This window comes from Parambassis ranga, chromosome 14 (assembly GCF_900634625.1).
Source record: "Parambassis ranga chromosome 14, fParRan2.1, whole genome shotgun sequence".
Taxonomy (NCBI): domain Eukaryota; kingdom Metazoa; phylum Chordata; class Actinopteri; family Ambassidae; genus Parambassis; species Parambassis ranga.
The window spans coordinates 18,698,291-18,724,238 of NC_041034.1; the positions used below are offsets into that span (position 1 = coordinate 18,698,291).

General features: G+C 41.0%; 1 protein-coding gene across 3 annotated transcripts; it reads left to right on the forward strand.

The window, feature by feature from the left end:
* Nucleotides 1-4,924: 4,924 nt before the first annotated feature.
* On the forward strand, nucleotides 4,925-25,637 carry usp25 (ubiquitin specific peptidase 25). Of its 3 annotated transcripts, none has more exons than XM_028420855.1 (26): nucleotides 4,925-5,149; nucleotides 8,614-8,691; nucleotides 9,067-9,211; nucleotides 9,378-9,501; nucleotides 9,926-10,088; nucleotides 11,099-11,185; nucleotides 12,196-12,333; nucleotides 13,585-13,658; nucleotides 13,806-13,879; nucleotides 14,537-14,688; nucleotides 15,557-15,684; nucleotides 15,815-15,910; nucleotides 16,092-16,256; nucleotides 16,376-16,614; nucleotides 16,707-16,777; nucleotides 16,868-17,096; nucleotides 17,215-17,490; nucleotides 17,821-17,960; nucleotides 19,302-19,475; nucleotides 20,243-20,338; nucleotides 21,260-21,438; nucleotides 22,017-22,095; nucleotides 22,264-22,343; nucleotides 22,638-22,761; nucleotides 24,001-24,193; nucleotides 24,761-24,933. In XM_028420855.1, exons 1-26 carry the CDS (start codon nucleotides 5,108-5,110, stop codon nucleotides 24,931-24,933), a joined length of 3,519 nt encoding a protein of 1,172 aa, XP_028276656.1. In that variant the 5' UTR covers nucleotides 4,925-5,107. The 3 variants fall into 3 exon arrangements, with proteins under 3 accessions (XP_028276656.1, XP_028276657.1, XP_028276655.1); XM_028420854.1 differs by having other exon boundaries at nucleotides 4,926-5,149; nucleotides 13,582-13,658; nucleotides 24,761-25,637; XM_028420856.1 differs by lacking the exons at nucleotides 19,302-19,475; nucleotides 20,243-20,338 and having other exon boundaries at nucleotides 13,582-13,658.
* Nucleotides 25,638-25,948: the final 311 nt, after the last annotated feature.

Below are 25,948 nucleotides of genomic sequence, written 5' to 3' on the forward strand. Positions count from 1 at the left end.
ACTAGTGGAAGGATTTCTCCAAAGCAGATATTAATGACCCCTACTGACATTCATAATTTCCAAAACTCTTATATGCTAATGACTTTCCCTTTTATGTAAAAACTTATGGCTTTATCAACTGACTCAACTGACCCATTTAGTGCTAATTAGCACATTTAGCATGTAGACAAAGATGATGAACATGGTAAACATAATGTGACATGAAAAAATAAGCTAAACTTTGCAGCAGACTTTTAGTTCAATAGACTGACTGATATTGGAAACCACAAAAATGCTAGCTGCATTGTGATAATGTTCCCCACAGAATAAAACCCCATTCCAATCTCTCGATTAACCCTCTAGTGCAACAAGTTCAAGGAAGTGTTCAACATCTGTCTCAACATCTGCATGTCAAAATTTTGTTTATAAAATCACGTACCAGCAACCCTACATTTTCTATATATTCCATCATACTGATATCCAGTGCACATATCTGCATGCACTAAACTGTGATGTTCAATAGAGTGGCCACTTCTATCATAGTAGATGGACTGCATTTAAACTTTATGTGCCCCAGAGGATATATTTGGTCATCTTTCAATGTTACCTCCAATGCCATCCGCTGCCAGAACAGTTTCACTGTACATTTTTTGCTGAATAGATTGGCTTAACGTTTTCTGCAGACATCTGTATATAAATAATAAAATCCAGAGGATGAACCCGTTGGCTCTTCTGGTTTTCTGGTTTTACCTCTTGTCCCAGCGGCTGGTGGACGTTTTTACTTGAAACATATAAACATGGTTTGTACTGAATGGATTGACATGACATTCTCTAACCCAGATGATGTATCCTAATGTAAACCCTTACTTCTCATTTTGTATCAATGTCATAATTCTGTTTTTAAACCAGGTACTTGCAAATCTAACAGAATTTCCAACAGATGCTTGTATATAGTTTTTAGTGTTACTGCATGGTGCTCATGATAAACATTATGACTGCTAAGCATCATCGTGTTAGTATATCTGAATCCACATTTTAAAGAATGACTACACACATGCTAGGTTAAAGAGTAAATTTGAATGCAGTGAAAATGTAGTTTATCCCTGAAGGGACAGTGTGGCTGGAAGTGGTGAGTGTGTCCACATTTATACGAGACGGACAACAAACAGAGGGAGAAAATGGCCGAAATCTTCAAAAACAATGATCTTGTCAGGATAGCCTACAGGTCACGACAGAGTTTAACTGCTTCATTCTTTACACTGTCATAAAATCAATGCTTATACTGAACTCCAAGGTAAGGAGAGAGAAAAAAAGGAAAAGGAAAAGGACACAATCAGTGTGTGCTTAAAATGAAATGAACTTGTTGCCATGATTGTTTCCTACAAAACACACTGACCTGTGTTCTCCGGCTACACAACCTGTGCCGTGCTGTGATGCCTGCAGTTGCTATCATATTTTCTGTATCACACCTTCACCTCTGTGATACACCATTGCATCTGTATTTTATATTAAACATGAGAAATCAGCTAATAAAATCTCAGCCTGGCACTGTAATTTCCCCTGACCACAAAATAAGTCTTATCTTGTTTATTTGGAGACCAGGACCTCATATTTCACCTCATGCTTTATTGTGGAGAAAAATGCTTTCAGATGACCCATCAGGTTTTATGGCTTCATGTTTTATGACAGATAAATATCCTGTTGGGAAGCTATAAGTTAACAGTGTTGAAAATAACAGCTGAATGAAAGAGACTGGGTTTGATTGATTTGTTGATTAACGGAGCATTTTCCTTCCATGTAATGGTTACAAGGGGTTCCGCATGCTTGAAGAAAGTACGGTTCTAGCTTTCATACTAGCTATACGCCAACTCATTTCTATTTAAAGCTATTTTATGATAGACTACACTCATAAAGAAACACAAGTCAATTTCAAGATCGGGTATTGCGTGATGCTTTGTCAGCCTGAATCAGTGACATGTAGCTGCCTTGAAGCTATGTTTATATGCTACATATCCTGTCATCACAATAACTTTACAGTGTCTCTCCAGAGGCTTGGAGCCTGAAGGCCTGAGGAGAAACCCGGTAAGGTGCACCAGCAGGCTCAAGAGGGCAGCACACATGGATGTATATTGAGATATTCTTTCCTAAACATTGTTGTGATATGAAGTGTATGCAGAGAGTCTGCTAGGAGCCAACTTAACCCGATTTTAGTCACAAAGGGTCTGTTCATTATTTTTCAGCATACCATGGAGCAAGTGATGTATTCCAAAACATGGATTTAGCTAAAATAAATCCATAAATGACAATTATTAGCATGTATGGAATTGAAATTCTGGCACAGAAGTAAAGAAGGTAATGTTCGGTGTTTTATTCAGTGTGCAGGATTAAGGGTTAAGACATGACAGGTTAGGCCTGAGGGGGTGGGAGTCTATATCCTGGGGCATCAGATTAAGTAGCTGGATTTCTATATATATTTAAAATAATATATATAAATCACAGTCAGTTAAAAAACACCAAAATCCTGTACATATTTATATTATACATGTTGGTTACTTTAATATAGCAAATGTATAAACAGTCGCTGATGAAGAGATATTTGTATCATCTCTGGTTTTCTTAATGAAATTACTTATACACGCAGTACATTGTGTTTGTGTTGGATTACTGAATCAGACAGAGAGAAGAGGGATATTAAATGTCCTGGTGTGAGTGAAGCTATTATCATACAGCCCTCGGGCTCACTTTCAGGATCCTTTTTGATCTTCAACAAACAAGTCTGAGCTCTTTATATCAGCTTGTCAGCCAAGGATCTGTTCAGACTGCGGCGGGGCTACTGTTTGACTTTGCCAATTGATTCATCAACTTATTTTCTGATTGGTTTCCTGACAGCTTCTCAGATTCTCTGACTGATAGCTCTACTTCCTGCCTTCAGGTCAAACGGGAGTGATGTGTCTGCTCCTGTTTTAAGAGACCGCTGTGGATGGTCAATATTTCAGCGTGCTGCACATAGAAGTATAAAATATTAATTAAGGCGCAGTGCTGAAAATTGAAAAACAGACTTTGTGATTTATAATGCTACTTGATTTTCCAAGTACAATCATTTTTGTGATTCATTTCCTTTTCCCATTCTTCCTGCTGCTGCTGCTGCTACTGCTGTGTGGGTTTGTTGTTATGCAAGGCGACACTCAAAAGGAGGATGTTGCCCTCTGCTGGAAGAAAATGTGAAGTACGAGGTGCACTGCATGTCAAAAATAATGTACAGTATATATATTTGCTATGTTTTCTGTATATACAACCTAATTACATTCAGTATGAGTTTACCAACATCATAATGTGGCACAACGCTACTACATCTTCACAAATAAATCCTTACCCAACACCATCAAGTTCTGACTATTCCTATTAATATTTATATGTACTAGTTAGATGACACAGTTCATGTTAACAAAGCATGCTGACTGCTTCAGTTATGACTGTTACAACAATGCTATTCCTGAACATCTAAAGGGTGACCCAGTTCCGTGTAAGAGGCCTGTTCTCTTCCATCTTGCTCTGAATTAATAACAGCTGACAGATTTGAATGCCCAGTCTTTGGATGTTGGTGTTATTTTCTCTGTCTGAATAATTAGGACAGGATTTGGACAAATGGATTCACTGCCTTTTTCCCATAAATGATTAAAAAAAAAAACCTGTGTTGTTAAGCCAATATTAATCCTGCTCTAGCAACAATATAGCAGGTCACAATTCTGGGTTATGGTGTCACACTCACAGCACTACAGGTCAAGTGCTGTGAGGAGTTATTGTGATTATGTTAATGATGAGTGGTATGGTATGGAATATTATGACTGTTTTAAGTAATGAAACATGGTCGTTCATATTATTTCCTATGAGGAAATGATCTGCATGTTCTAAATAAACCGAGCTGATTTAAATACTAATAAACCTGTTCAATTTTGTGGAAGTTCTATTGTTATATAATTGGTGTTGCACTGTTGTTATAGCACCTCCTGCAGGCCAAATGATTGATCTCGCCTTAAAGAAGGAGAGGAAAGGCAGCAGGAGGCAAAAGTGGAACATTTCAAAAGGGCAGCGTTGTGTGTGACCATGTTCCATCATTTTCATGTGGGGGAAAAAGTGAAGAAAATGAAGAATGCTCTGCATAGATGTGGCCGAATATGTGTCCTTGTTTAAGGGACTGATCAGAAGATTCAACACAAACTTCAGCTAAACCTCAAAGACACAGATGTAGGTCACAATAACAAGCAAAAGGCTCAATAAACTGTGTCAAACATGGCCGTGCTTCTTGTCATAGCTACCACTGGAACTGGCACACTGACACGTATTGATGCCTGCAGGCAGCAAGATGAATTCAGAAATGATACAGGTGAATTCTACGACTGCATGATCAGCATGATCAGCCAGCAGGGCCAAAATCCTACTGCTAAAGCAGCTGAAAAGCTTGAGTGTCTGAGTCAGTTCACTTCATCTGGTTTATCTAAAGCTGAGACATCAACAGTAAGCTAGGGTGCCTGATGTTAACCTCTCAAACACGAGGAGGCAGAGACTGAAAAGGGATACGTCTCTCCCACCTGGTTGCTTTATACTGATGTAATCTAGACATAAAAGCTGACGCGTGGAGATTTGATGTCATTTTTTTATACTGTTAAACAGAGCCTGAACAATAAAATTGTCCCAACACGTATGGTTTTAAACGTTGATGCACAATGATGTTTTGGTTTGTGTAGCTCGGCAGTGATTGACATTTAAAATGTGAAAACCAACCATCAAACTAAGCAGTAAACCCTCGCAGGAAAATACCCTTTTCATATTGTTTTTAGCATGTGCATAATGTATATTTTTCATTATTTTCTACTGTAAAACAGGGATCTGTGACGTAAATGCATTTCATACAGACATGAGTAACCGATCCCAGCACTCAGGCGGGGGGAGAGCAATGTTTTCATGCCTGCTGACGAGTCGAGCTAGTCACTCTGCCATGGCGTCCGTAATGTCGCTGATTAAGGAGGGGACATCATAGCATCTTGTCGGAATTCGCTTTGGGGAAAAGTATCCAGCGCGTTTCGCAACTCCTGGTTTGAACTTAATTACATTTAGCCCTGAACCGGCCATGACCGTGGAGCAGAATGTCCTCCAGCAGCATTCTCAGAAGGTAAGCTTACAAATGATAACTTGATGGTTAGCTAACTTTAGCCGGACTGCACAGCTACATAGCGTAATGCTCAAAGAACTCGTAGACTCTGCTGTTCAGCTATTCGGATAGTTGGGTTAACTTTGTGTTATTGTTCAATAGAGGCGTAGGCCTGTCGTCTACAGGGGGTTGTTTGTAAAGAACGCGTAACTGTGTTTACGCTAGGCCTGTCATTAACCTAGCTCAAAGCGTTACCCAATATTTTGCTAGCTGTTTGCTAACACACGTTAGCTAACAGTGCCTCGTAAAGTTAAACCGTGGCGCTGTTTGAAGAAGTTAGTTAACGTAAGCGATACCTTGCAATTTATACTTTATACAGCCTTTTTCTTAGTGATGTTACCAATCCGAGCTAACTCTGTCGCCAGCTGATAATAAAAGGGCCAAGTGACAGTGACAGATTTAATGTTAACGTTACCGTGTTATCAACTTCGCAGTAAGTAAATATTGTATTTGCGCACATTTTTCACATTAGTTTCCCTATGTTGAGTTTGCAGAAGTGGTCGCTTATGTTTGTGCCTGCGCAAATGTTTACTAGGTTACTGATCATATATCTGATATCTTTGTTTACAAAGCATGGCCAGCGGCGAAGGTGGAAACACACCCGCCTCTTGGCGGGGATTGAGTAGTCGAATAGCGAGCCAAGCGTGTGATGGTTCATAACCGTGAAGGCACATTATTATGTTACATTTGATCATACCCTCCTTTTACCAACGTGCATTAAGGCTCTGCTTCGTTGCTCAGGCTTCCAGTCATGGGATTTACTCAGTGGCCACCGTGCCCAGCATTGCATAGTTCTCGTCAGTTATGTAACCGCTTGACTGATGATGCTAAAACGCAGGTTATATGTTTGCACCGCTAGTTAAAATCAAAAGAATTCTCTTTTTTTGCATGATTGTTACGTAAGCACACTGATGTTTTTACAGTTCAGTAGTTCTGCTCTGCAGCACAAGCTCTCTAAAGTGGCTCACTTAACATGAGCAGGCAATATAAGGCCTTATGACTGATGCCTGGAACATGGAGAAAATAAAACACTTTAATAATAACACAGAAATGTAACAGTGTGTCGTAAACCTTATTATGCAGCCTGACCTTTCCAGATACTAAAGTTGAACCCTAAACTAACAATGATGGCTAAAATGGGGAGAAAACACATTATGATAAGTTTATACTAACTTTATGATTGCGTGCATACACAGCTGTTAAAGTCTATTTTTGATAATTGAATTAAAGAAGAGTGTTTTATAAGTGCAGGGTGTGGTGTTGGTTTTCATGTAGTGACCTGTACACCGTGGATAAAGTTACATTGAAGGGCTCTTGATTCTCTGTGCAATTTGTTTGTTGTTTTATTTGTTAAAACGAAACAAAAAACAACAACAGTGGGAACCTGATAGCACATGAGCTGGGAACACTCCTATCTGTAACCTTCTGACGAGCCTCAAAAGTGTTCCCAGTGCCATGAAGAGAATTCTGTGGTGTTATTCACAACCTGGCTGTTAAAGGCTGATGACCACTGTCACAGCCATTCCAGACATGTCACATGGAGATGAGAGTTATCTGTGTGTGTGTGCATGTCTTAGTAACTGCTGAAATCTGTCAGACATGTAACTTCCCTTGCACTTTACTGACCCTGCCACCCTGCATGCCAACAAACCTGCGTCTACCAGTCTGAACAAAACATGTCAAGACAATATATAGTGCCATTTACTAACTAAACTAAATATTAATCGATAAGGAGAAACTCTTTAATCACTTTAGCAAGGACATTATGGAAGAAATGTCAGTAAGAGCAATGGTGTGATGATTCATCTTCCAGGATATCACATTTACAAAAGAGCAACATAAAAAATGTAAAGTATGAACAGTCTGGAAATGGATTTAAACAAATGCCTAACTTCTAATTTACTTAACCCTGACAGTGACTAAATATACAGTATCAGCAATGCCAAGGAAAACATCTGACACATACCTCTTTATCAACACTTAAGTAGAGTTTGCTCTGTGACCAAATTCTGTTTACATTCTGGTCAAGCTTGTATGATGTCATAGTGCACAGCATGAAGATCTGTTGTTCCACTCTACCACTATTTTTTACATCCAAACTTTATCATTACTATGTTTCGGTCATGTTTGGGCTCATCACTGGATTCATTTCCCCACATCTAACTTCAGGTAAATTGTGAAATCTGTTGTTAAATTCAGATGCAGTCCAGATTTGCTTGCCTTAAAAGGAGTGCACAGACTGCGCACGAGCATAGCACAAAACACATCCTGGATAAAAGCATGTCTTATTTGTTGGGAGCTGCTGGTGCTGCTTTGTAACACAGCCAGCTTCCAGGCATGGCTCTCTTTTTTCATTGCTTTTTGTGCAATAGCTACTGCAACTCCATTAAAAGTGTTTAGAAATGGTGCGTACATAGTGTACAACGCTGTGTGTTGTGTAATCAGGCTATATTGTGTGTGTGTGAATATAACCTACAGTAATGAATGCTATGAATTTAGACAGACTTTCTCCTCTGTTGCCTGCTGCACCTGTGAAAGATGCACTCTGGGCTCTTCTCACTTAAGACTTCTTCCTTGGATGCTGACACTAAGTGCACTCCCCCATTATTTATAGTGCATTGATTCATTTCAGGTTAAGTGTGTGTGGTAAGGCCATGCAGTCCAGCTGGGTTTGACATCAGTATTTATTTATTTATTTATTTATTTTTTGTGACATCAGGTTTCAGTCAACTCATTCAAAATGGCCAGGGGCTCTCCGATTAGATTATTACTTATATGTGTGGTTACATTGTTATTTATTACAGAAAAGTTTCTTAAGGGTAAAGTCACATATTGAATTTTTTTCACCTTCTCCTTGATCAAGATGAGACCATATGTTCTTTGCAATGTCACTTTGCAATGACTAAAGGTATTATTGGTTAATCAATGTTAAGCTCACTACTGAGAATTTTAATCAATCAAGAATATATTAACTGACAGGGTGCAAAGTTGGACACTCACTGGTACAGTCACATAAGGGCTTCTTTAAGTGATTTTATTTCAATTGTTTTGTCCATAAAATATAGTTTAAAGAAACAATACAAGGTGCATGCTAAAACTTGGCAAAGCCTAAGATGAGCCAATGGTTTGTAAAACAAGTAGCATCAATAATCCAATAGTCTTAATTTCAGAGGCTTTAAGATGCAAGTGCTTTAATGAAAAGTTTAATTAAAAGTTACTGCTGTTCAATTTTTTTTGTCTCCTCTCATTCAGTTGACCTCTAATACAGATCAGTTAACTGTGCTGGGGTTACCATGATTTGCCATTAAAGCTTATATTTTAGCCTTTTGCTCTGTTCTCATTAGGTCACTTGAACCAAAAGACTTTTCCTCTTCCTCCAAACTCTGCTCTGACCCACATTTTTGTCTTTCTCCCCCTTTCTATAGCACCAGCAGACTCTACTAAACCAGTTAAGGGAGGTCACGGGCACCACAGACGTTCAGCTGCTTCAGCAGGCCCTGCAGGTGCATCATCGTAAACACTCACACATTTATAGATACATACTCTAGCAGTAATAGACAAGTGGGAGTCTTCCATCTCAAACCTAAACTCAAGTTATTCTTAGGAGATTGATGGAAGAGAATACCATCTCTGCTTATTACAGTACACTAAAGGTTTTCAGTTTGTTCAACACACATTCCAGTGTTTCCCACACATAGACTTTATTGGGAAAGGGTTGCTGAGGTACATTAACAGATGCCAAAATCAATTTTTTTCATCTCCAGTTCAACCCATTAGGTGCCTATTGTGTTGAGTTAGTACGCATGTTGAGAGAGAAAGTATGTTGTATAATGTATGTTCTTACTGCTAATAATTAAAGAAACACATTGTTGCTGCAGGTAAGCAATGGAGACCTGGCTGAAGCTGTGGCCTTTCTGACAGAGAAGAACGCTAAGGTCCCTCAACAGGATGAGACTACCTACTACCAGACATCCCAGGTGGCCAGCGACAGATACATCAGTGTGGGCAGCCAGGCAGACACAAGTGAGCAGCTTGTTTCAACTTCTGGAACACAGATTCAACAGTCCTGACAGAAATTATTAAGAGATAGAATAAACCTATCCGCTCGGTTTACAGTTGCAGAACTGTGTTACTCAATCTGCATTCAGTTTCTGTTCATCTAAACTAAATGTATGTTTTGTTGATGCAGATGTCATTGATCTCACTGGCGACGATAAAGATGATCTGCAGAGGGCTATCGCACTCAGCCTGGAGGAGTCCAACCGGGCATTCAGGGAGACAGGCATCACTGATGAAGAGCAGGCCATCAGCAGGTGGGATCAGGAACATTACTGACTGTTAATACATATTATTATCTCTATGAAAGTCCACACTTTACCTGATTGTCTTCATAGCACATAATTTGTGAGACATTTCAAGGTGAGATTTGACAATGGAGTATAATTGTATACCCAATATAACTGTAATTAGTACTGTTATTTTTTTTTTCTCTGCCACCCACCTACCATGTGATGAATGTGATTCATTTATTTTTTTTCACAAAGGGGCGAATAAAAGCCTTTAAGACATACCATTTTAAAATTCTAACTCCTAAACATCAAGCACAAAGTGACCTGACTGACACCTTATTAGGTGAGCAGCAGTGTGGCAGTTTAATTTAACGCTGGTCTGACTGTGTGCTTTTGAATTTGATTTCAGGTAAGGCTCACTGTGTTTTGGTTTTTGTGTTTTTTTTAGAGTGTTAGAAGCCAGCATAGCAGAAAACAAGGCAAGTCTGAAGCGTACCCACACAGAGGTATGGAGCGACTCACCCAACCCACACGACAGGAAGCGGATAGACAACTGCCCCGTGGGTCTGAAAAATGTTGGCAATACCTGTTGGTTCAGTGCCGTCATACAGGTGGGCACACACACTTACCAAGGGTGGAAAACTGCATAAAAATTAAATCCACTGCTCTTTCAGCTTGGATGTTTTTAAGAATTACCACCCATTTTTTTTTACAGTAGGACATCAAGCTTTTGCCTGGCACATTCTTTTATGCATCCCTTTTTTGTTCCATATCATTGTAATGATACAGAAATCAGTGCTCTAATTTTTATTTTTTATTTATTTTATTTTATTTTATTTGTTTAAATAAATTATTTATTTAATCTGCTGTAGGAAAAGTTTATATGCTGAAAAACTTTAGCGCTGCTGCCACAAAGACTTTGTTTCTTGTATGCTGCTGCCGTCAGTGGTAGAATGTGACCTAAGCTGAAATATGCCAGATGAACACTGGATACACTTATCACATGGTGCTGGGCTCTGGTGTGTAATGTTACCCCCATCATGGAGCAAAAAAGGCACTGCTTGAACCTGACCTAGCTGCACTTAGATAAACAGGAGTAAACAACGTTTGCTTTTCCAAACAAAATGTCCAAACTTTTTTGACCACATCAAAAAAGTTCCAAGCAAGATTTTGTGTTCTGTGTGTTTGTTGGCCAGAAATGAATAACCATCCTGGGCACCAGTATGTGCACCAAATTGAATCTAAATCTGTGCAATTACAAGAGGTTTTCATTGTATTATATATCTTCAAAAATCCAAAGAGTCTCCGCCAGAGTGTTTTGCAGTACTGTATCACAACATCTGTTTTTGCATAATTCAGTTTTAATTTTAGACATTTAATTGCAAATTTGCCTTGAGTGAGTTGTGGATACCAGAAGGAAAATCTTCATCTAATTGGAAAAAACTAAAGCTTTTGATTCAAACATTGTTTGTAAATAGGAAAATGTACGAAACAGATTGACTTAATAGTATGTATATGAATTTTACCATGTGGTGTTTTGCATAATTATGACGCTGAGCAAGAGTCTATTTAATCTTATTTAATGTTGCTAATGTGTCTTTTCTCTCTCTTCAACCTCAAGTCTCTGTTCAACTTGCTGGAGTTCCAGAGGCTCGTTCTCAACTACTCACCACCAGCCAGGGTCCACGACCTGCCTCGCAACCAGAAGGTAAGGCCCTAACCTGTGCTCAGGTGAAGGTGTAGTAAGTCTTTGGAGGTTGTGTGCAACTGCTGATCAGCCCTGTTTACATCCCCTAGATATATCATAGCAGCTCCTCTGCAATCACTTACAGCTAGCACTGCTTTGGCTCAGGTTCTGACCTTCTTAGAGATGTGGGAAACTGTTTAGCAGCAGTACGATCCTTCCCTAAGGTCACCGCAGCTTATCGTTTTGGCCCTGATAGTTCACTGAACTTAATGTTAGTAAGCCACAAGGAGTGCCAACTAGTGTGCGGTGTTTGATGAAGACTTGGTATTTATCCACCAGGACAGAAATCAACACAAAGGGATTGCAAGGTTTTATCACACCTGGAGTTTTCCAAATTGAGATGCACACATTTGCCCAGCCGCAGTCACTGCTGCACTGGCAGCATAGTCCTCAGCATGTTTTTGTTTTCTCCATCTTCTCCCTGCAAAGAGTTCACCATAGGGTTAGCAGCGTGTCACTAATCTGCTCTTAAGCTTCTGCTGTGGAAGTGTGATGTGGGGCAGTCATCTCTTCATCTCAGTTCTAATCACTGACCTTTTACTTTAGCTCCGTGTGACTGCTGTAGCTGGAATCTAATCTTTACATCAACATCCCTGACTCAGTTGCACAGAAAAACAAGTGTGTTTTTATTGTTTTCTAAAGTCATGGTTCATCTCAGTGTCACTATGAAGGTTCTTACGGTAATTTAAAGGAGACCAAAGAAAAGCTTCATTTACAAGGAATGCTCAACACAATACAGAATTAGATTAGATTACCCTGGGCCCTTGTGTGGAATTGGCACATTCTTTCTGTGCCTGCGTGGGTTCTCTATACACACTTTGGCCAAGACATTCATGTTAGATTAACTGATGGCTCTAAATATGTCATTTATATAAATAATTATAGTAGTAGATATGTACATCTTGTGGAGTTTACTCTTCTAAAGCTTTGATGCATCAAAGTGTTCACTCTGACTATGTTATTCTGTCCAGGAGCACAGGAACCTGCCCTTCATGCAGGAGCTGAGGAACCTCTTCTCCCTCATGGTGGGTTCAAAGAGGAAATATGTGGATCCTTCCCGAGCCGTGGAAATCCTCAAAGATGCCTTCAAGTCCAGTGAGTCACAGCAGGTAAGCCTCTCTCAGCCATTACCTCCTTAACACAGTAAAATTCATTTAGTATTGAATGAATGGTAAAATTTCTGTGAGCAGGTAAGAGATCATATAGAGATGGCATTATACCACAGTAACTAATATGATATTGCCCATACTTACTACCTACTTATATTATTAATATATTAATATAGGCTCCATACAGCCTCCTGGTTGTGATCTACGTGTACATACAGGCAGCTCCTGACAATGCCCAGACCGGATTATCTCGACATTTCAGTTATTCTTAATCAATTTTCAGGAAAATGTTTTTGAGTTAGTTGAGTTAGTAATGTCTTGCACGGCAATGTATTTACACTGAAGTTTGTTCATCATGCAGTGGAAGCACTTTTTCATTTTTTACACATAAAAATGTTTTTCATTAATGTTTATTTCATTGCTTTAAATCTGTTATTCTGTTTAGAAAGTATTAGCAAAACATGTGGAACCTTAAAGTAGAGTATAGTACAGAATATTCTCTACTGCACAAGTGTTCCCCTTTGCCATCAGAACTACAACAAATGCCAATATAGCATTTGTTCTTCTTTGGTCGTGTAGAAAATGGGCTTTTTTTACTGTTTGCACACAACGGAAATATTTAGCTCCCTTTATCCCATCTTTGTGCCTCGCAATGTCAGCCACAGGCTTAAATGCTCAGTTTCATCACTGTTCTACTGACTCAGCTCTATTGCATCCAAGACTCTTAACCTCTCTGATCTACTGACTATTAATCCTCAAACCCACACATCCTCCTGTGAACTTTGCAAAAAATATATTGACCATCAATTAGCTCTTTTTTATGTTTTCATCCTTTAATGTGGCACTGTTCACTTCTTTTCCTTACATAAGCATTCACACTAAGCCAGTGTTCCTGCAGAGGTTAACTGAGGTCAGCCTTCTGGCCTCTGTGCTCATCCGTCATGTCTCTCCTCTGTGTATTAGTCAGGTTGGGTAGGCATTGACCTGAATTACTGGGTGGCATTGATGTGTATGAGAGCGTGGCCTCAGGGCATGCAGGTTGTCTTTGAAGTTCACCAACCACTGAACTCCTTCACTAAGGCGAGTCATGTCTCATCCAAAGTTGTTTGATGACAGACATGACATTGATTTGACTGATTGGACTTTCCCCTGCTTGTAGGTAGTGTTAAGTCCTGCAGTTTGACCTCTGTGTTCTAAAGATAGTCCTGTAGTGTTGATCTGTATAAATGTCTGTTCTTTGTTCAACAGCAGGACGTGAGCGAGTTCACGCACAAGCTGCTGGACTGGCTGGAGGATGCTTTCCAGATGAAGGCCGAAGAAGACAGGTAACCTCAGCTGAGATCACTGTGGAAATAAGGTCATAAACACATGCTTGGTGGTCTTACAAGGCACTATATTTTAAAGCAGAACCAAGACATTTACTTGCATAAACAACTGCAGGCTGTTATTCTTAACAATATTTTTATTTTCAGGGAGGGTGAGAAGCCAAAGAACCCCATGGTTGAGCTTTTCTACGGCCGCTTTCTCGCTGTGGGTGTTCTGGAAGGTGAGGCGAGGTGTTTAATTTAAACCAATAAAGAGAAAAAAGATGAGGAGTAGCTAGATAATCATGGAGAAATAAAGTATTAGCATGGGCTGATTGCAGCAGCCAGAAAGCAAGCAAGTCCTTGCCCCTAGTAATGAAAGGTGACCTTGTCTTAATGAGATGTGGTCCATGTAAAAGAGGAGAGCGGTTGCATTGATCGTGGAAGACCTTGACGGCTGATTGACATTGCGCTTATTATGCATGACAATACTGGCCCTGAGCCACCGAAAGCTGGGCCAGTGGACTCTGCTGCTCATAAAATGACCTTAATGCCTCATCTGCATGTCCGCTAGCAACTCCTCTCCTCCTTCTCCCTTTTTTTGGTGGGTCTCATCAGTAGTTGGTGCAGAAAGGGCTGTGCAGCTTTTTAAGTAGTCATGATAAGTGATTGACTGCTGAATGAGTTAAAATCAGCATGGATGCAAACACTCTTTTTATTGCTTCTCCTCTCAAGTTTCTGCCTTTCCCAACACCTGTCACATCCCATATAAAATGATGTATAGTGTTCCTGCTCTCTGTCTCTCTGACTTGATGCTGACACAGCTTAATGTAACAGGCTTGTCTTCTTTAAAGTGAGCAGTAACGACTGTATTAATGTTCATCTACTTAATTCCGCAGGAAAAAAATTTGAAAACACAGAGATGTTTGGACAGTACCCCCTGCAGGTGAATGGCTTTAAGGACCTCCACGAGTGTCTCGAGGCAGCGATGATTGAGGGCGAGATTGAGTCTCTCCACTCAGCAGAGAATTCTGCCAGGTCTGGACAGGAGGTCAGTGCCAAAGCAGGGTAATAGCAGCGGTTCCCGTCATACTGTGATGCAATGTGACGCAAATCGTAGTTGTTTATTGTGGATCAGTCTCAAATCAAAATCTAAACCCTACCCCTCAGTACATTTACCAGTCACCATCTCTCATGGCTCAGTGGCTCAGTAAAGACGGTCAGGTTAAATCATTTATGATTATGTGCTGGATTGTCTCCAATGGGCTGGCCTGTTTGCCCTTATGTGACACCTGTGCTATTTTGGATTTGACCTCTACTTAGGAGTAGCCTTGACTACACTGTCCCACAGCAGCTGGGAGCAGCTAATTATCAGGCCAATACGCAGATGGGTATGGCACCAGGCCCTCTGGAAGAGCACCAGCCATCATCAGCACAAGAAATGAAGAGAGGCAGCATCAGAGACTTTCACATCGTATAGAATTACAGGGTTCCCCCAGTACTCTCATTAGAAGTGTAAAATCACAAAATTAATTAGGTGATGAGATAGGGGTATGTATATTTGATTAGTATGATCATCAAGAATATAATTTAAATAATTATGAACATTATTATGATAATACATTATTATAATGAAAAAAGGTTTAGCTGCTCAAATGTGTTGCTTTTTATTTGCTATCTTATAAAACAACAAATATCTGATCAGATTAACTTGATTTTACACAAAATTAACCATTCCCTTAATCCAAGAAGACAAATAATTCATTATATTTTATTTTAGATTTGGCCTATCAGAAAGGATCATTTTCAAAATGTAATAATGGTGTGACAAGCAACCAATTGTTAATATTAAGAGATGAGTGTCTGCCAAACCTGTATTTGTAAGAAAATAAATGTATCAAAATCCACTTTTCTTACAGCACTGGTTCACAGAACTTCCTCCTGTATTGACCTTCGAACTGTCAAGATTCGAGTTCAACCAAGCATTAGGACGACCTGAGAAGATCCACAACAAGCTCGAGTTTCCCTCCATGCTCTACATGGACAGGTGATAGAAACATGAACAGTGGTTTTTATTCTATAAACTGCTCGTCTGTGTATTAAAAAAAATAATAATAATAATAATCTGTTCCAGTGTCTTCTAAGCTAAGCCTTTGCTGTGGTATTTGTGTCCTTAGGTACATGGATAGGAACAGAGAAATAACCAGAATCAAGAGGGAGGAGATCAGGAGGCTGAAAGAGCATCTGACGCTGCTCCAGCAGCGACTGGAGAGGTACACCTTGTTCAACAATACCTGGTTATTCAGCTAAGGTCAACACAACTCTCTAGACAGCCATGGAGAGTGATTTCTCACTCTTACTGTGCCATTTTGATCATCTGCCACTATGGCTTCTCCATTTATTTTTCTCCCCCTCTATCTTTATGACACCCCCTCTTTCTTCTTTTTCTCTCAGGTATCTGAGTTATGGATCAGGTCCCAAGAGGTTTCCTCTGGCCGATGTCCTCCAGTATGCCATGGAGTTTGCCTCCAGTAAGCCGGTCTGTACTTCCCCAGTAGAAGACATTGACACATCAGCACCCCCCGGTGGCACAACAGGACAACAGTTGCCTCTACCAAGGTACCCTTTGCATTTTTTCTCTTTAGGTTTTATTGCTTCTGTATTATTTCACGTAATAAAATATCATGACACTAAAGTATTGAACTTTTCAGTGTACATTTTGTGTTTTTCCCCTGTAGCACAGCTGAGCAGGACTCCTTACCTCCTCTAGAGAGCTCAGGGCCTGCCTCAGGTCCCACCACAGCTCCCACTGCAGCCCAGCAGCAGAGAGTACCCATTCATAAGCCCTTCACCCAGTCCCGGCTTCCTCCCGACCTCCCCATGCACCCTGCCCCACGCCACATCACTGAAGAAGAGCTGAGGGTCCTCGAGGGTTGCTTGCATCGCTGGAGGAGCGAAGTAGAAAATGACACCCGTGGTATGGCTCCATTTGTTAGATGTTTATACTTCATAATCAAACATTTGATTAGTACATGCTAAAATATTCTTCTTCTGTGATCTTCCCACCAGATCTGCAGGGCAGCATAACCAGAATTCACAGAACCATTGAGTTAATGTACTCTGACAAATCTATGATGCAGGTGAGCTGCGCCATTGGTCTTTGTTTGGAGTGCAGAAAAAAAACCTTCTTACTTTAGCAACATTTGTAATCTACTTTTTTAACTTTACAGGTTCCATACCGGCTTCATGCGGTGCTGGTCCATGAAGGCCAGGCCAATGCAGGCCACTACTGGGCTTATATCTATGACCCACATCAGCGCTGCTGGATGAAGTACAATGACATTTCTGTTACCAAGTCATCCTGGGAGGAGTTGGTCCGGGACTCTTTTGGAGGTTACCGCAATGCCAGTGCCTACTGTCTCATGTACATCAATGACAAGAAGCCATTTCTCATAGAAGGTAAAAGTTAGTGTTTGTGATTACGTATCAGCCATAAACAGTGATTTAGGAGAAAATAATTATCCCTCCAACATGTTTTTCCACTACATAATGTTGATGTTATCCCACCTTGTTGCAGAGGAGTTTGATAAAGAGACGGGGCAGATACTGAGTGGCATGGACAAGCTGCCTCCAGACCTGAAACAGTACGTGAAGGAGGACAACGAGCAGTTTGACAAAGAGATTGAGGAGTGGGATGTCCTGCAGGCCCGAAAGGCACAGCAGGAGAAGCTGGCCCTGGCTGCTGCTGCTGCTGCGGCTGCCGCCGCCGCCGCCTCAGCAGCATCTAGCACCTCCACTTCTTCTTCTTCCCCTCAGCCCATGAGTATTGAGTCCAGCCCTCCAGACAATGCAGGTCAGGGTCATGACACTCAGAATACAGAGTAGAATACCTAATTGAGAATCAATACTTGGTAGGAGGATAAATACAGAAAATATCTTGTTCCCATGAGACTTGGAAGAGAATAAGGAAATGACCTTGAAATATTGTTGTGCTGCCTTTAGACTGTGTACAATACATACAGTGTATTGCATAACTGGTTGTGTAAGTGTATAATTATTCTATGTGATGAAAGGTTCAACTAAGGAACTGTAGCCTTTATTAAGTTTTAAATTAACCACAAATAATTTCCTCAATTTTTGCCCATTTCTGTTTTTGTCTGTCGGTGGTATTCCTCTCCCACAGTCCCCCAGCAGGACCCAGAATACATGGAGCAGCCATCACCAACAAATGACTCCAAGCACCTACAGGAGGACACGGAGAGGGCTATCTCCAGGGCTGCTGCTGAACAGGAAGAGAGGAGCCCCGAAGCATTGTTAAATGCTGTACGTAAAAGACACACACACACACACCAGTCAAAGCAGGGAGTCATTGCTACACATATACTTCCATGAGCTTTTATTTTGTCTTATTTCTTCCAGAATCAGTGCTCTCTCTGAACACTTTGTGTTTGATACTTTATTTCTCAAAATATGATTTAACCCAACTGTTCAGGCTGCAGTTAGACCAGGCAGTTCATGTCATCACAATTAACAGTCTGAATATTACTAAATTGATTGCAGGTGGGTGAAATGGTACATTACTAACATGGGCGTACTGCTGCTGGAGCACAGCAGCACATTTGTTTTCCATGCAAGGAAATGAATTGAATTAAATACATATTGACAGTTAGCAGGTGTTAAGCAGTGGGAGAACCAGTCATTGCTGAAGAAATTACATGGCCGTTTAATATGGACTGTGACAGCTCACCTATGAAGTGAAAAAGCTCATAAAGTCATTGGGCACTCCCGATTGATCCTGTCTACATGGTTGAGATAATTAAGATACTGCTGTCGCGCTTTATGCTTAAATGTGCACACCTTTCTGTCTTTGCGGGTGCTTTAAACAACAGAGTGCACTTTCTTTGTAAATAAATCTGCTCCAACACTTATGAACAATTCATAGATTCACTCCATACTTAAACAAGGAACACATTGGACCATGCTTACATACATAATGTCCCACTAAAAATAGTCTTTGGTTGACTCTTATAGTTATGTTTTCAGCCACAGCGGGCAGCTGCTGGCATTGAAGAAGCTTCGAAAACCCGCTGTGCACAAAATGCTCAGTAGACAGTCAAATTCAGCAACATAATGGAACATTCAGCTGCTCGAGAGCCAGATACTTTTGTCAGCATTTGTGGAAAACCCGAAATACTTAGGACTGGATAGAAATACGTCTTATTTTCGGCAAGCTTTCTACATCAAGTATAGGTTTCATGCTTTTCAGAGCTAAACATGCTTTTTCCATTCTGAGTTGTAAGGAGGACTGTTAATGCAGAGGGAGGTTTTAACTTGCATAGTTGTCAATCACTCTGAAGCCTCATATTTGCCTATTCTGATCTGTCACATGCATTTTTTTTCGAACTATGAAAAGATGGAAACAATTTCTTCTCCTCCTGAAATGATCTTAAAACTGGTCTTTTTTTCACGAGCAGCATAGTGAGGCAAAAGAACTGTGTGTTTCATTACATACAGGGTTAACATACAAGTGTTGTTTTTTGTCGTTTTATTTCGTGAGTACTAGTTTTTCTAATGTTGCACATTTTTCCCTCTGTATATAACATTCCCTGTCTCTCCATCAATCTTCCATCCTTCCTGTTTCATCTGTCCCATTTGTTTCTACAGTCTCCTCCCCCTCCCTCCTCCCTTCAGCCTGAGGCCCAGATGAGCTCTCCCTCCTCCCCTCCTTCTGACCTGGTCACAGAGGAAGACTCCTTTGGCCAGCGCACAGTCGAAGTGGCCATTCCCAATGTGGGGACCTTTGTCATTGAGTCAGAGGAGGGGGGGTACGATGACGAGGTAGCTCTGGCCCAAGCAGTTCTTCTCTGAAGCCTGAGCCTGTGTGATATATTGACTGAGAGGGTCATTGCCTATTCACATGGCTCTACATAAGGTTTTTCACACTTGGAAAAAATCTGACACAGTGTGCTGACTGATTACAGTATTGGCGCCAGGCTTTAAATGCCACACAATAAGACTGACCTCTATGTTGGCCTTCCTGTATTACTCTTGTGTGAAAAGTCTCTTCTTGAGCCAGGCTGCATCTTGGCACAAAGGCAGGTTGACCTTCTGCAGAAAGCTGATGCCTGCTTCTTCACATAAGTCACTCTAAGTGATTAAACTACACTATAGCCTCATGTTGTGAAATAAATAAGCTGTAATTTACACAAAATGAAATGCACATAACATACAGACTTCATGTAGTTGTCATGGGTTCATAGTGTGGCTTCCTATATGTAGTAGTTGTTCTTAAAGGCAGTATTTCAGCCTGTCACCCTGCACTGTTAGCTGTTAGATCTGTCACACACACTCACTGTCATATGGCTGCCTTCGTCTTCCCACATTACCCTTGTGAGGATTGTGCATTTTGCCATTGAACAGACTGGCTATGTCCCTCACAGTTGTGTCACTCTAACCAATGCATGGAATGCTGAGTGATGTCTGGCATGCCCTGACTGTGGTATGCTTTATTGTAGTGCCTTCAGAGCACGTAACATAGTGGTTGACCTTGCTGGGTTCAACACCAGGACCTGTATTGTTTAACATGGTTCCTGCTTCCCGGGCAGGCAATGATGACCCCCAGCATGCAAGGTATAATTATGGCCATTGGCAAATCCAGCAGCGTGTATGAAAAGAATGGGCCTGAGGCAGCCTTTTTTAAGGTACAGCCCTTCTCTCTCTTTTACCTTTCCTCATTCCACTCTCACTCACTCACTCCACCCCTAGTCACCTTCACCTTTTTATGTTTTTGCTTCTTGCTTTCCTCCTTTATACTTTTTCCCCCAGAGCAGTAAGAAGGATGAAAACACCTGAACCCCAAAGAGTCATATTTGAGGGGATGGCTGAGATTTGTAGGCTAAACCTCTGCATAATTTTGTATTTATGTTGTATAGCCTCAAAGCTCAATGTAGATAGAACCTCAGCATAGATCCACTTCCTTTGGAATACAGGCTAAATTTGATGTAAAGATCAGACAGCAAAGCCGTATGCACATTTCAACAAACAATGGAGAAAGGTTTGAGAAAAAAAATCTCAGATTAGTGGTTAGAAAACACTGAATTTCAGTCATTGAGAACAGCCAGCAGGCTTAATGTACAACGTGTAAAAAAGAAGTGTAAAGTGTAAAAAAGTTGCCACTAAAGCATTAGCCACAGCTTGTTCACGGCAGGAGTACTGTGCCATTATTCCATCTTGCCATTCTGTGTAAAAGGAACAGAGATGTAACAGCGGGCAGCGTTGTTCGCCTTAAGGCCGGTGGTGGAAGTTATAATGGCTACAAATCAGGAGATGTATGAAAGGCTGTAAAAGTTGTATGACTCAAAATCGTATGACAAGTTGAAGATGTGTTTCCAGGAAGGAAAGAAGGAAAGGAAGGAAAGAAATATATTGGAATCTATGTTCCTTCCGTTTTTGCATACATAGTCTAACCACTTGCTCCACAGGTGCTCCGTTTTAGATCATTGAACATTATGATGATGCCCTTTTATCAACATACATATCTTTGTAATACAGTAAATGCCCATACCCACTATCCATGAAAATATTTTTAACCATCACTTGTTAACTGCTGTCTCTCTGGTCAGGCCATAAAATTGGAGTACGCTCGCCTTCTGAGATTTGCTCAGGAAGATACGTCACCTGAGAATGACTACAGACTACAGCACATCATCGTCTACTTCATCCAGAACCAAGCACCCAAGAAGATCCTGGAGAGGACCCTGCTCACGCAGTTTGCTGACAGGAACCTGGCCTTCGATGAGAGGTTAGACTCTTCAAAGAATTTCCTTGAATCATGTTCCCATAACCACCAGCAGAGAGCAGCACAGACCTTAACTCTGACTCTGAGTATCTGAGGCAGTCCTCCTGGTTTACTGTCTGTTTTCATACTGCATGTCCTTTCTGATGACTCTTCCTTTTGTCTTTTGTTCTCGCACAAATCTTAAGAGACACATGTCCAATAATTACTTTTTTAATACTGCCGACAAATATCAAGATTCCCTCCCTATTAACTCTGTGATGTTGGTGTCATTAGAGTGTGTAATGCCCCTTACTATCTCTTAAAACTTTTCTACTGCGCTTGTTGGCCTCAATCCATATTCATGAGTGAAAAATTGATTTCTCTCTTCTCCTCTATTTTGAGCAAGATAATTAGATTTATGTGTGCATGTGGCCTCAATAGGAGCCTCCGGAGGAGTGTTTCACTTCTCCTCTCAGTGCTAAAGAGTGATTCATTAGGCCATGTTAAGGCCTAGGGGCAGGGTGGACGTTTCATCTCGTGGAGTACCTCGCAGTGACTCACCATCTTCTCCCTAACGGGTCTTCTTCCTGTCTCCCACACAGATGTAAGAGCATTATGAATGTGGCACGTGCCAAACTGGACCTAATTAAGCCAGATGAAGTCAACATGGATGAATATGAGGTCAGAAGTGATTTCTGTTCAGCTGCCTCGTAATTACAGTGTAGTTTGGGTAGTTTAGTTTGGTAGTAGCATTAAGAATGCTAGCCTTCTCCAGTCAGCATAACTTCAACTTTTAGGGTTTGAATTTCAGTAAGCTTGCCTTTGTTAAGTTGTGTTTATCTTTATCAGATGTGGCATCAAGACTACAGGAATTTCCGGGAGACAACCATCTTCATGGTGACGGGCTTGGAGCTCTTTCAGAAAACAAAGTACGGTGACACCTTCCCAGAAAACCTAATTTTGCAAACAGTCCACAATTTTATCTTTCAAGCTATAACTTTTATAAACGGTAGAGTCACAAATGTTTTTTTTTATTTTTTTTATTTTCCCATCCACATTATTACCTGCAGGGGGCAGCAACTTACAGCTTGTGCAGTACCCTACTTACTTTAAAGTTATGCACTGGGTTCATCGAGTTCATTCCTGTGAAAAGGGTTCTACTCTATAAGTTCTCAGTGGGTCTTTGATACCAGTATAATATCTGTTTATCTCTTCCCTCACAGTTACGTGGAGGCTCTGATGTATCTGATTTACTCGTACCAGTACAACAAGGAGCTTTTGTTAAAAGGGACATACAGAGGGCACAGCGAGGAGCTTCTTGGTCATTACCGTCGAGAGTGTTTGCTGGTAAGACGATGAGTTATTAGTGTGATCTGTGTGACATATTTCTCAAATGAAACAAAGTGATTACGAAGAGGGCATTACCTCGGCACACGGTCTGTTTTGGAACGGAAACCTTTGTATCAAACAGTTCTTCCCAGTGATCCCCGTCTCCTCTTTGTCACTCCTTTTCCTCACAAACTTCCTCTGCTGAAGTGACTCAGCAAATACGGCCAGACGTTTCCCCCTCAATACCGAGGTGGGGTACTGTAATCAGATTGCTTTAGCTGAGATATTGCTTTGGCTCACTCACAGCCCACAAAAGATTCCACTGAAGGTTTTTCATCTGATACTGACAGATGAAAATCCTTTCAGAGTTGTGATGTGAGCCCCTTTTCATTTCACTCCCACCAAGCTCCAGGAGCTGCGCCCTGGTATTATTGGTTAGGGCTGGGGGTATTTTGGTCAGATCGGCCTCGTACTGGTCTTTAGCAGCCCTCTCACTGCTGCACTCAGTAACCCTACACCAGCATTGTGCTCATAATGTAATCATTGGAGTGGGAATAGGAAGCAGGAGGGCCAGAGAGTGTAAACACATTACCATGAGACACAAGCGTGTCCTCAGCTAACCTCAAACCTCAGCTCCACGCAGCCTGATCGGTCATCTTAGATCTCTGGCCAGAGCCTCTGGCTCCGTCCGCTCAGCTGTTTACCTTCAGCTCTTGTTTTAATTGAAAACACTGCTAACATTGACACAGTTAATGTACTTGGATGTTTTGCAAATCCAGCCTCATGATTCCAAACTGGGTTGAAAAAAAAGTGGTTGTTTCCTCAGAGTGGAGGTCAGGGAGTTTGTCTGTGACAGCAAGGTGGTTTTGGCCAAGAAGAGGAAAAAAGAGCTTGTTGTATTCATGGGGTAATGTCAGGACTTACTTAAGTTCCAATGGCTGTAGGATATTCTCTGATATTAATGATGCCCGTGGGTCACTGAACTTAAGCTGTCAAGTCCTTAACTAATAGAAGAAATGGAAAACTTCTGTAAAAGGAAACAGAAATAATGATAGGACCAGTGCAATAAAAACACTCAAGAATGTTTTTGAGTATGAATAGGCAAGTTAACTTTAAATATAGAATATATATATATATTATATAATATATATTATATATATTTTTTTTCTCAGCCTGTAGTTTATGCTGACTTAAAGCAGCTTGAATCATTTTCCAAGGGAGTCAAAGGGTCTTAACATATCCTCCGCCTCCCCACAGAAATTAAACGAGCAGGCAGCCGCCATGTTTGAGTCAGGAGAAGAACCAGAGGTGACCACGGGCCTGGGCATCATGAATGAGCTGGTAGTGCCCTGTATCCCCCTGCTGCTGGTTCATGACACAGAGAGAGACCTGCTCGCAGTGGAGGACATGAGGAACCGCTGGTGCTCCTACCTGGGCCAAGAGATGGAATGTGAGTACACCAGGAAGGAGGAATCGCTAAATTATCCTATTAGATATTTCTGGAGCGTTTGAGTCTCATGACTAAACATATTAGGAACACGTTACATTTAATAAATGTTTTACTGAGGAATTTTATCATCTAAGCATATAATCTCAATTATAGCATCTTTTCGTTATATACAGTTAGAATGCTACAATCTACATTGTAGCATGTTGGAGCAATTTGTTTATGCAGCAACTCGTATTTAAGTAAATCTTCCAGTATTTGTATTGTATGAGGAGAATGGCTCTGAAAAGAATTTGTTGGTGTGAAATTTGCACTGTAGAAAATGTGTTCGGGTATCGCTCCACAGAGCTACTTGTCAGAGCTCCTGGCCTTTGTTCAGGAAAAGCTGAGTATTATCACCCCAACCCTGCCTGACCCCAGTTTTACAGTCTGTTCCAGTTGTGGAACATGTTTTCTGACTACTTGCGATATCGCATTGAAAATATTTACCTTGTGATTTCTGTGTTCAGAGATCAGCATTGTGTTGCATATACTGATTTACTTGTCTTTTCGTCCTCTTCCTGTTGGCAGCTAACCTCCAGGAAAAGCTGACAGACTTCCTCCCCAAGTTACTGGACTGCTCAACGGAGATCAAAAGCTTCCACGACCCTCCCAAGCTGCCCGCCTACTCCAGCCTGGAGCTGTCGGAACGCTTCAGCCGCGTCATGGTCACCCTCGGCAAGGCGCCCATCGAGGGAAGATGAGCTCCAAGGGTCAAAGAGGCACCTTTCCCCAATCACAAGCCCGACCCCGGGCAGAAATCCATGGACCTCTCTTAACCCATGCCTTCCTTATCAATCCAAGGGTCACTCGCTTCTAGCTGTTATTCCTCTGTTACTCTTTTGCTGCTATAGGTTTTATCATTATAAATATTATTTCACTTTTATTTTAAGCAAAACACAATGGAGGAAGGAGGAGGAGAGGGTGGACTGTTGGGAGGGAAAGAGAAATGTGAGAGGAGAAGATGATGGATAAACAGTGGCAATCCTTTGGTGGTTTAAAGCCAAGCACATCCTGCTTCAGCTTTGCAAAAAAAAAAAACAAAAGTTTGAGAGTTTTCTTAGTTTATTATCGTTGTTGTTGCTGTTTGATTCAAGCTTCCCCGACCACGCTCATAGCCCTTTCTAAAGCCCCCCCTTCTCTGCCTGAAGAGGATCACCCTGCTGCTCTGCCTCCAGTTTGGTACAGTATTACCACGTTTTGTTTTATTTTTCTAAGGAAGTAAGGAAGAGAGCGTTGAGCTTTATCGGCGGTTCCGAGTCTCTCAAATGGGTCTCATATCTTCGTGGACTGCGCCAGAATGAGATGTTTTAAGTGCTGTTGTAGACGGCCACGGACTTCCTGTGGCTTGTTAATAAATCGAGAGAATAAAATTTTATTTATGGCCCTTTTAGGCCAAATAAACAAATGTTTTTGCCTGATGTTGATTTTACTTACAATTACAGTACATTTCATCCAGCTGCTGAGTTAAGGAGAAGCAAAGTGACCTGTTAACTGTGATGTATGTGTGGGGTGAGAACAAACCTTGTTATCCTGCTGTGCTGCTTTAGCTGCCATTATGTAGCTTATTGGAACCAGGCTTTCATTAATAGGGGGGGATAGAAACTCCAAAGCATGTGGCCAAAATAATAAAAATACAAAATAGAGACTCAATTTTAGCTGCTTTAAAATGAGGCATTTTAATGATGCGATTTTGCTCTAATTTCCTGCAGTAGTACT

What these genes read in the sequence shown, in the direction of transcription:
- usp25 (XM_028420854.1), top strand. Translation starts at nt 5,108, where the DNA reads ATGACCGTGGAGCAGAATGTCCTCCAGCAGCATTCTCAGAAG. An exon ending in AGTCCAGTGAGTCACAGCAG is followed by an intron (nt 12,334 to 13,581) that starts GTAAGCCTCTCT and finishes TTTGTTCAACAG; the next exon opens with CAGGACGTGAGCGAGTTCAC. An exon ending in CAACAGTTGCCTCTACCAAG is followed by an intron (nt 16,257 to 16,375) that starts GTACCCTTTGCA and finishes TTTCCCCTGTAG; the next exon opens with CACAGCTGAGCAGGACTCCT.